General features: G+C 38.1%; 1 protein-coding gene across 1 annotated transcript in view; it reads right to left on the minus strand.

The window, feature by feature from the left end:
- Positions 1-12,145, minus strand: part of ZNF292 (zinc finger protein 292) — a 56,967-nt gene that overhangs the window by 16,252 nt on the left and 28,570 nt on the right. Inside the window, exons 2-4 of the mRNA XM_038176628.2 lie at positions 11,620-11,774; positions 10,455-10,533; positions 8,267-8,402 (exon numbers count right to left, since the gene is read on the minus strand). Coding sequence (XP_038032556.2) covers positions 8,267-8,402; positions 10,455-10,533; positions 11,620-11,774 — 370 coding nt within the window. The remainder of the gene's footprint in view (positions 1-8,266; positions 8,403-10,454; positions 10,534-11,619; positions 11,775-12,145) is intronic.

The following is a 12,145-nucleotide window of genomic DNA, read 5'->3' on the forward strand; positions in this document are numbered from 1 at the left end:
TCTTTACTTCTTCCCATGCTAGTCAGCTTTTGATTCATGACTGTCTTTCATTTTATCTCATGGTTTCTCCTTCTTCTAGCTGCTCATACAGGATATTACTGAAAGACTATCTTGCAATCAAAATTAGGTCAACTATTTTTTTTTTTTAATCATTTTAGTGCACAGAATTTTAGGGCAGGAAATACTGCCTTTTGCAAAGAGCAGGCCTGTTACACCCCTTCATTATTTTTACGCATGAAGATTTCTGGTTGAATTATCTCAACCAACTTGGTAGTTATTTGTTCAGGATTCTTGTGCAACATGACAAATGATCATCCAGGGCTCACTGATGCGTAAGAACATTCAATCAAGTAAGACTTCTTTCTTCCCTTCTCTCTGTCGATGAAGATATAGCCAGTTTTTGAAGATATAGCCAGTTTTTTATCCACATAGAAACAAAGTAAGACTACATAGCACACAACAGACAATTGACAGATGGTAGCCATTTTCATGTTTATTATAGGGCACTTCTGTTTTAAACAGCAGAAATGTTCTTTCAGCGTCCTTTCAGGTACTTTATTACAAACATTCACACTCTTGTCAACCCACACCTGACCTACTGATTAATTACAGCTGATAGGCTTCGCTTTGCTCTTCCTCCTACCAGGTAGGACCCGTAATCCCTTCACCCACAGTGTTTACGGTCAGCTAGTCTGCTTGGAATAACACTGGAACATTTTACCTTATTTCTGTAACACAATACAGGAAGACCATAGAGACTTTAAGCTAGGTTGGTAACGGAGGACATTTCATTCTGATTTAATTACTACACTTAATATTTTAGAGACTTTGTTCTATCTACTAATCCTCAGTAATCCTTTCCTTTAGTGTTTACTGCTTCAGTTAGCTTACCTTACGTAATCATTAGAACATTTTCTGTTATCTCCTCAACAAGACACAGGAAGACCTCAGGGTTAAAGCTACATATTAGCTCTTAAGTCTTTATTCTAATCCAACTGATTATAATCATTACAGTTAACGTTTGACAGCTCACTCAAAACATAACTTTTAATTATATTTATTTCGTAACTGAACTACGTGATGTATTTAAAGACAAAAGACAGGACCAAGGTTGAGGGAATAAGTCCATGGTGGTGAACAGCCTCAAGTGTAAGATTTTATTTGTTCCTGGATTTATTTTTTGCATTTTATAAATGTGTTTTATAGTATGATGTCTTGTTTAAAAGTTAGTGCAGACAAATTGCTAGTTTACTGTAACAAATATAACTTTATGAAAATACTCTGCTTTACATCTTTACAGGTCAAGGCAGTTAATCTCTGGGGGTACAGAACTTGAAGTATTTAATAAGAATGACAGTTTAATGATAGCATCATTCTTTGAAGAATTATTAAATGCTGTTTCTGAGCACTGTTCATTGAAATTCACAAACTTGTTTGTACAAGCCACGTGAAACATTCATTTTAAATATCCAGTTAACAGGAGAAGAAAAAAAACAAGCAGGTGACATCTGATGGATGGTACTCTGACCTGGGAACTCTGTCAAACCCAGAGATGCTGGAATCTAACCTTTCAGGGCAGTTTCCCCGTTATTCCCTTGCATGCCACAGTTGCTGTCTCAGGTTATACTACCAAGTGATTCTACAGCAAGTTCACAAGAGCTACTATGAGCTTTTATTACAGGTAATGCTTATAGCATACACAAAAAAAGAGAAGAGGTAATCCTGAGATTAGTAGCACACAAGAGCACACTAGCTGTGAGCATAGTTTTGTAAGAAGTTCTCCATGTGAACAGTCCACATGCATGTCACGTTTTGGCTGACTAGAAGACTTCCAGAACACAAAGCAATGAACATCTGCCTTAAAGCACTCATAATCCTACTATCCTACCCCCTTTGCCAATTCTTGAGTAAGTCAATCTGCCAAAGACCTTTATTTCTTCTCAACTTTGCTCTGGCCAAGAAGGATGAAGGCAGGAGGTGAATGTACATGAGGACTATCCATCTCAAAGCACTTCAGTTGCTAGGGAAGTAACCTTTTTAGTCATCTTCAAGCATTAGCCCACATGTGCATTCACACTGGGGGTGACTCTGATCTGTACTTGATGCTTTGTTAATTACCTGGAGCTGTGTCTCAGAATCCTTCATGCAAACAACACCTCAGCACAATTCTGCTGAATGCAGCATCCATCCAGGATGCTTCTACGAGGGCACACTGTCTGGTGAAAGGGTAGAAGTTCCAGGTGGCTGCTTTGCATATACCCAGGATGAAAACACTTTTTTTTTTTTTTTTTTTTAAATTTTAAGTGATGCTGCTGGTATCATTTGACTTCTGGTAGCAGCGCTCTGATTACCCAAAATAGTTCTGTGCTGGCTATTTAAATTCTAGCCTGCCCTTTATCCACCTTGATATTCTCCGAACAGTGATGGTTGTGTCCTTGAACATCTCTTCAGTGGGCTGTACTTCAGAAGTCTGCCTACTACATTTAAATCTATGAAAAATTCAATAATTTCATTCTTGACATCAAGGTTTAAATCTCTAAGGATAATCAGAATGAGATTTAATAAATGCGGCTGCTTCACTTTCTGTACTGTTATCTCAAATCATTTTCCTCTGGACAATTCTTCCACTCACCCTCAGTACCAGATGAGGCGATACCAATGACAGCACAGCCTTAGGTTTTGGAGAATTTCATGATCACTACAAGGAAATGACAACCTCTAGGATGGAAAGAAGGTTCGTGCTGAAGAGCACACTGACAGAAACTGGTAGTGGAATTGTAATAGTAGAGCATTTTTTTTTTTGCCATTGCAAAGGTTATTACATAACTCAAAATACTTAGCCATATTTCAATTTTCAGTCTTTTGGACACTAAGCATTAAGACCGACCAGATCAGACATACAACTTCAAGAAAGGTAAATTCCGGTTGTGTAAATTCTAATTGTCATGAACTCAGATGAGTTTTGATTCAAGATCAAAATCAGTACTGACCTCAAATTAAAATCAGTAGTTCATTCAAAATTAAAATGGTAGTTCAGGAGGCAGTAAGACAAAGGACCCACTATCACATGAAGAATTAATACTGGACTGGTTAGGTAAGATAATGAAGCAGGGAAACATGAAAAATTCCTCACTCCAGATATAAACACTGGTTGCTCATCAGCATTCTGATGCAATCTCAAAAAAAAAAAAAGCCTTGCAGTTGAAACCTGAAGTAGTGACAGGTCCAGTCATCTTGAATTTCATGATGTGGAGGAGATTATATTTTCATGTCTAGTACGTATCTCCCAATTTCTTCCTGCTTTGGTGCTGGGACTGGTTACTCCCATTATCTGAGGGATATGGGAACTGGTTGAGTGTTGGTCCACAGTAAAGAATGTTAGCAACACATTCACAAGGCATCCCTGAAATGTTGTGTGAGAACACTGGTACTTTGCTATTGTCATGACCTAATGGGTTCATGGAACTCTGGGTGATCTCTGAAGCATCCACTTTAGAGATTATATGTATGTATGGTGCTACATAGCCAAAACATAAATTTGACGCATTCTTTAAAGGCACAGGAGACAGGTTTAGGTAGAAAAAGAACAAGAAAATTTGCATGAAGAATTTACTGATTCCAAGCACACTTTTAAGAGAAAATTCTCTTGAAGAACCATGATTTGAATCAAGAAGTTGCAGGGCTGGTCACATAATTGTTGTGCATCCTTTTGGGTAGATACATGGGCAAGGCTCAGGAAAGAGAAGAAAGAAATTCATGGAACCGATAGCAGAATCTCTTTTTGGGCACTGAACTGCTCTGAGGGCAGTGGAAGATTGTGTGGGTGTTCTTCAAATGACTGTAGGTTGATTCATGACAGACCATTCCAAGCAGATTCAGGAAATTCAAAAGGAGATTCTCACAGCAAATCACAGGTGGCAGCCAAAAGCAGTGCTATCGACTCAGACGTCCAACTAAGGGGCCCCACAAATGACATCCCAAGTCCCTATTGACACTTCGGTTTCTGAAAATAAGTTATCTTTAGAGTCACGGGTCAACAATAACAACAACAAAAAAATATACCCCTCAGCTCATTAGAAATCCAAACTCCCATTTCCACCCTAGGACTCAAAGATATAAACAGAAAGCAAAAAGACAGTGCTGATGTTCCAGTTGTAGGAGGAGATTTGTTTTCTTCAGAAACAACTCAAGTGGGATTTCAGCATTGTAAGGCTTCCCAAAGAAGAGATTCTCTTTTATTTGGTAACATCTATCACACTGAGTATGATAACTTATGCCAAATTTGTCAACATTTGTAATCACCAGTGTGCTAATGAATTAGGGCAATTCCAATGTTTGTCACTCAAACAGGTGACAAATCAAGCACCTAGAGAATATTTACAGTTTGAAAAGATTTTATGCATGTATACACACAAATCTGTACCCATATCTCTTTTCCCAGGTGACAAGTGACAGGGTACAAGAAAACGGTCTCAAATTGCATCAGGGGATACTAGAATTTCTTCGTGGAGAGGGTGCCCAAGCATTGGAGCAGGCCACCCAGGGAAATGGCAGTCTCCTTGCCTGCAGGTATTTAAAAACATGTGGCCATGGCCCTCAGGGATGTGCTTTGGAGATGGGACTTGGTAGGTCCAACTCATGGTTGGACTTGATGATCTCAAAGGTCTTTTCCAACCTATATGATTCTACAATACCAAACAGATAAATGCTTACACTAATTGTTACTTAAAGACTGAACTGATCAAACTTGACAAATGATAACATCTCAGTGTAACAACACTTGTGTACTTCTGTAATGTTCCCTTTACTGTTTGGTATTAAGAACAAAAACAAGATCTTGTAAAGAAAGTTTACAAATATTCTGAAGATTGTTATACAGAAATTAATGTTGAAAACTGCTGAGAAGCAGCTGTCCAGTGAAAGAGTGCTAATTGGTACCCAGTGGGAGTGCTGGATTACAGACAAGGAAGAAAACTTCCTGTGTTTTTATATTACTAAAATATCCTTCAAATTACCAAGAGAGCACAAAACAATGCAGCATTACAGAACAGCAGTAGCTAGAGAACAGCTTATCCATATTCTTGATATTCAGTTGATATGTAATATTACAATCTTGCCACTGATAGAAGAGATTAAAAAAAGCATAGCAACAGGACCAAATGGTTCACATTGGTTAAATGGATGAGAACATGGTGTAAAATGATGGGAGGCAGGCTGACAATCACCAGACTAGAAACCTACCAACCTGGACCTTCAAGTTGAACAGAATGAGGTTACAACATGAAAATAACTTGGAGCCACTAACTCTTCTTTAAAGCATTGCTCACCCTCACTCAGATAATGGTTCCTTCATGTGGCCTTCTCTTAGAAAAATAAGCCAGCAAGATTTAATCATTTATGTGAAAAAGAAAAAAAAATATTCTATGCACTTGTGTCTTCAGTTCTTTCACACAAGAGCCCTGGTAACTACAGCTAGGAGTCAGCACTGGTCCAAGTGAGATTAACAGCACACCTAGGCAGCTAATTCATTCTAAGTGAGTTATACTTGCATCCAGGCTTAATGATCTCTAAGCCACAAAAACTACTAGTACAGATGACAAAAATGTTTTGCACATTGGAACCATTACCTGAATGGGGATGCAAACACCTTCCAGTACAAAAAGTCAGAGAAACTCATAAGCACCAAGCACACTGCTATCAATGGCTTAAAAAAAATAAATAATAAATCAATTTTAACACTGAACAGAATTCAGAAACAGAAAACTCATCAGTAGCTACAGAATTCTCCTGAATATCATGTACACTGCTGTTTGGCTCTTTGTGGAAGGGGTAACTCTTTCTTTTGATGAGATTTTATCATGACATGTAATCTTTTGTAATTTAGGTAGGTACCATTTTCAACCATCAAGACAAGTAACGACTAACAGGAGTTGCTCAAAAGAGCAGTCAGTCGTAGGAAGAGATGTCCTTGAGCAAAAAACGTTCAGGACTAAAAGGAATCCAGAAACGTCAGGAGAAGTCTTCATAGGAAAACACTGATAAAACAAATACTTATAAGATTCACAAGCGAGTTCTAAAGGAACTCAAATATAAGACAACTATACACTAATTCCAAATCTCTCATAGAAGTACTCTATTGTTGCTAAAAGACTCTTGATGTGAAGCTAGTAAAACAGTATCCTAGGGGATTCTGAGAACTGCGTAACAATCCAACAACTGTATGAGGTACACAATAAATGATTAAGTGGCAAAATGCAAATCCTGCAGAAGACTAAATGTAAGCTTTTTTTTTTAAACAGAATCGTGCTATATATTTATCCATTTAGATCCAATTAATTTTCTAAGGGCATTAAAAGAAGTCCCTCAGAACCTGTAAATATATCAAACAATCTTGTTATTAGAAACCAGATTGTTATATGGATAAACTATTAGTTAAATGAAAAACAAGAAAAACTCTCAGTGGGTTCTATGAGGATCTATACCAGGACCTCTGCTGTCCAGCATTTTTGTAAAGTATTTGGAAAAGGGGGAAGAGTACAAGCTGATAAAATCTGCTGATAAAGTTTATTAAAAAGTCAATTGTAGAAGACAAGAGGACCACAGTACATTAAGTGACATAATGCAAAACGCACAGAACCACAGAATGGTTTGTGTTGGAAAGGACCTTGAAGACCATCTACTTCTATCCCCCCTGCCATGGACAAGGAGACCTTCCACAAGACCAGGTTCACCAGACCTGGTTGCTCAGAGCCCCATCCAGCCTGGCCTTGAATGCTTCTAGGGATGGGGCATCCACAGCTTTTCTGGGCAGCCTGTGCCAGGGCCTCACCACCCTCTGAGTAAAGAGCTTCTTCCTAATACCTAAGCTAAATCTTGCCTCTTTTAGTTTAAAGCCATTCCCCCTTGTTCTATCACTACACTTTTTGATGAGAAGTCCCTCCCCAGCTTTCCTGTAGTCCCCTCTAGATACTGGAAGGCCACTATAAGGTCTCTCCAAAGCCTTTTCTTCACCAGGCCTAACAACCTCAACTCCTTCAGCCTCTCTTCACAGGAGAGGTACTCCAGGCCCCTTGACCATCCTTGTGGTTCTTCTCTGGACTAGTTCTAACAACTTGTTCTATCAACATTCAAATTTTAATAAAACGCTAAAGTGATTTTTGTAGGGTAAAAAACACAGTAACAACTTTACATGCAGAAAAATAGGCTGTGTGTCAGGGAAAAAAAATCTAATACTGTAAATTAAATACTCAAGAAACAAAGTGGTACTAAACCATTCAGTTCTAAGAAAAAACTGGTCTCTTGTATCTCAAGCAAAAAGCCAGTCTAAAGTTAGGAAATAACATGATAAGAACACAGAATGAAGCAGGAATTCACTACGTGTACATGTTGACTTATTTCAGAAATGGGACAGTAGAAGACAGTGTGAAAGACTAAAGAAACTACAGGAGAAACAGAAGCATAGGGATATGATAGCAGTTTAATGAATCATGTCTTACTAACAGGATGCATTCATTAGAAGATCTGAGTAACAGTTCACTTTTTTTTTTGTCAGTAAAGAATACCACACAAAATAAGCAAGTATCGGGCTAAAAGGAGGCTGACAGTAAGAGGAACTGCTTCACTTGATGTGAGAACTGTGCAACTCTGCCACAGACACTTCTGTACGCCAGTTCATACGGATTCTAAACCAATTAGGCAGCCTCAAAGAATCAAACCAATCAGACAAGACTCATTAACACAAGGACACCAACTCTGAATTGCAAATCTCTGGCACCTGAAATAAAACATTGGGAAAATATCATTGTACACCTAACACTGTTCCTATACCTTTCTCTTTTCAACTGCTGGGAGCTAATCTCAGAACTGTGCTGTAAATTAATTTTCAGTGCTATCCCACTTTGCATTTCATAGCTCAGTAAATGCCACCTATCTTAAATATATTTTATGTAAAATAGTTTTTGAATACCAATACTGAACTAATCCCATCACAGAATAACCTATATGCAACCTCCCTTTCACGTACGTTATAAAGAAAATGGCAAGAGATACCCATCTATTATTACATTTTATGCAAATTACTAACATGAAATTATTCGTACATTCTTAGGAACATACTGTTTTAATAATTCAAAGAGTCATACAAGTGTATTTTATTTAAAAAGCTTATAAATTATCACAAGCTATGTTGAAGACTAATTTAACAAAATAATATTCCAGAGTATTATAATAACAAGGCATATTTTTTTCTAATCATTTAAAATTTTACCTTTATCTGGATCCAACTGTTCCTGGGAAAGAATGCCACACAATATTGGGTTCTTCCACACTCCCTTCTCTTGAGTAAGTGTAGTTAAGATATGCAGTTCCCGGCTGCCATTTTCCATCAAATTTTTATGAGCCACCTGAAGAATACATTTTACAAAATGAAATATTGTTAAAAAAAAAAGGTAAGAACATGTCTTTAATATTCCTTTATACCTTACGTTGATAACAAAACATCCACCCAGCTACCAGATAAAGACTTGAATGTATATCAAAACTATCTTAACATTTATCCTATCAGCGTTACTTCTGCCTCCGTCTCCTAAGATTTAGGCAGAAAACCAAAGAGATGGCGCATCCCAAACTCACAGTCATTTATAAACTAGAGATGCTACTTACATTTCTGAAACTAACTTTTGAAATATGCCCCCCTTTTGAAAATGGAGGTTGAGAAATCTCTTGCCCACATCTTTGTGTGGCATCAGCTGCCTCAGCTCTTCAGCACTTGACTGTTTTTATGCACTGGGCACACCGAACAAAGTATTTTTGTAAAGGCAAAGTCTCAAGCTGTAAGACTTCACTCGATGGTTCTATACAAGGCAGACTGAATTCCTGAATTCAACCAAAATACTTTTTACTTCACATAGATAGCAGGATTGATTCTGGAACCAGAGTTGCATTTGGGAGCAAACTAAATAGCCTAAATACTCCGTGGATCAAATAGAAATGTGCAACTAACACTGGTCCTAGAATGAAGGGCTCAATTCAAGCTCTTCATTTTTCTTTTACTTCAAACTCAATCAGAAAGCTACAGAGCTTCCTGGCTCAAGCACAGCTCTTAAGAATTAATTTACATTAGGCAGATACTAGTAAAAAGAATTGTTCTGAAAATCACTTTGATTTTTTCTGCATTATTTAGGCTGAGAATCCTGTGGTAACCGTATCTCATCTTTTTCACTGTCATTATTTCATTCTCCTTACATCTCCCAGCCCCCGTATTTCCAGCAAATTGCAGAACACCTCGAGTTGGAAAGGACCCACAAAACCGCCTGAACCCCTCTCTGCAGGGCTGCGCTCCAGCCACTTGTACCCCAACCTACAGGTAAACATCCAGGATTGCACACCACCTCTGGTGCAGCATCTGGTATTTGTTCTTGTCTATTTTCATACAATTTGTTATTGCTCAGTGCTTTTATCTATCAAGATGTCACTGTAAGGTTTCTTCACCCTCAAGGGAATTAACAACTCTTCCTAATTTAGTACCTCCTAATTTAGGCACTCAAACCCAGTGTCCAGGTCACTGATGGTGACATCAGCCAGTACTGATGAGTACTGGCTCTAAAACTGAGCCCCGGAGAACACAGTGACTGTCTGCAAGCCTGATTTTACCCCATTTACTACAACTCTGTGAGCCCTACCCATAAGCTAATTGTTCACCCATCATATTGCATACATGTCTAGCTGTACCTTGGACATTTTGTCCAAAAGGATACTGTAAGAGACAGTATCAGAAGCTTTGCTAAAATCTCTCCAAATCCATGTCCACTGCCTTCCCTTTGCCCACTAAGGGGGATAGTAAGATAGTAAGGCATGACTTTCCCTTCATGAACCCATATTGTCTTTAACTGATGAATTCAGTGTTGTTCAAGTATTTTGCAATAACTCCCAGAATAATCTTTCCCATAATTTTGCCGGGCACCAAAGTGAGACTGACAGGCCTATAATTACCAGGGTCATCTTTCTTGCCTTTCTTGAAAATTGGAATAACATTTACTAGCTTCCAGTCGACAAAAAAGCAGAACTTGCTTCAACGCCCTTCTCTGAAAGCAGAGCTCTAATCATTAACCAACTACTGCCCTGTGGAAGATCTAAAAATCCTGAAGCATCTTTCACTCATAAAATAAATCTCAAATGAACAACAGCAAACAGTAGAACAAAAAATAACTTCCACAACATTCAATTTCTAACAGCATTAAAAGACAAGTAGCTTTTGAAACATGACTTCCTTTGAAGCATCTAAAAATATTTTTTCTCCAAAGCTGCTACATGAACTATGACAGAGAAGTGATATGATTGACAGCAACTGCTTTGGAGTACATTGAATTTATAGCTGAAGGGCTTGATCTTTATCATCCAACAGGAAACAAGTCTTCAGCCATATTACATAATATTATTTCGTGACCAAAACTCACCTGTACAAAAGCCTGAAATTCTTCCCATTTAGTTTCAGGTAAATCAAGAGGCAGACACAGTAGAAGTTCAATACAGCTTCTGGAATGCAAATGTAAATATTATTTGAGGCATCTTTTTTAAATGGATACTAAAATAAAGAATTGTTGATCATACAAAATGTCAAAGTCACAAAATAATTTTTGTCTGAACATATAAAGAGAAGAAGGTCCTGCATACTCTTGCAGAACCTATAAAAGCAGGTTTTCTTAAAAAAAAAAAAAACACTAATTCCAACAAAACAATCAATTTGTCACTGAAGTCCAACCCTGTAATAACCTTTGTAAATTGATGCATTTTCAGACTGCAGGTGGATCGGTAGTGACAAAAATGCTTCAAGCTAGAGACGCTGGCTTTTCCTACATCAGGGGAGTCCTTCTGAAGACAGCTCCATTGCTAACAACCAAAGACATTCTTTCTCAGATACACCATTCACCATGAGGAATGTTTTTCCAACTGTTATTGTGCTGGCTGGGACAGAGTTAATTTTCTTCAGAGCTGCTTGTATGGTGCTGTGTTTTAAGAGCTGTGACCAAAACAGTGCTGATAACACAGCCATGTTTTAACTATTGCTCAACGATGTTTGCACAGCGTCAAGGCCCTCTGTTTCTCACTCTGCCTCCCATGAAGAGACCAGGGGGTGTGCACAAGGCTGAGAGGGGACACTGCCAGGCAGATGGAATGTTCCATGCCATATAATGTCATGCTCAGCAATACAATAGGAAAAAAAAGGAGATTTACGGAGTCTAGTTGTCTTTTGCTGAGGAACTGGCCAGGCATCAGTCTACCAGGGGGACGTAGTGAATGACTGCCTTTACATCACTTGATTTCTTCTGTTTTCTTCTGTTTTCTTTCTCCCATTCAGCTTTTCCTTTGCTTATTAAACAATTATCTCGACACACAAGTTTTCTTGCTTTTATTCTTTTCTTCTTCTCCTGTTACATTGGGAGTGTGTGTGTGGGGGGGAAGTCAGCAAGTAGCTGTGTGGTGCTTAGCTGTCCAACAGGGTTAACCCACACCACCAACCTATTTAGATTTTTTATGGATTGCAAACTGAACTGAGAGTATTTAGGCAGTGCAAAGTTAATACTATACAGGTTGGTATTAGTAACTGAAAAAAATACTCACAGTGCTAAACGTTCAAGCACAAAGGCTACATTTTCACACTCAGAGGTAAGATAAGGTCGTGCTTTGACATAGCTTCGGATAGCCACTGTATACACCTCTAAGAGGGGCAGAGGATCTTCTGATGTTTTCCATTTTTCTGCATATTCCAGCAAAGTCTGTTTAGGAAGAGAAACACACAAAATTCAGGAACAATTACAGGTTTTTAATTTTATACTCCTCCCTAGTAAAAAGTAACCATCAAGAAGGGTTATCCATCTCCTTAATATGAATTCCATGTTCTCAAAACATACTTTTTGCTTAGAATATATTGTTTCATTGAAGATTTAAACTTAACCCCCACACCCCCTAGAAATCGTTCTCTGATAATCCAATAATATTATGGCTGACACTTCCCCCAGTTGTATCACCGTGTAATTCAGTTTACATTCGTTTTTGTCCAAATATGAAGCCTAAAGAGCACACCTGGGAACAATTGACGGACTGAAAAAAAATATTTTTTAAAGACACTCATCTCTACAGTTCAGCT

This window comes from Anas platyrhynchos, chromosome 3 (genome assembly GCF_047663525.1).
Source record: "Anas platyrhynchos isolate ZD024472 breed Pekin duck chromosome 3, IASCAAS_PekinDuck_T2T, whole genome shotgun sequence".
NCBI lineage: Eukaryota > Metazoa > Chordata > Aves > Anseriformes > Anatidae > Anas > Anas platyrhynchos.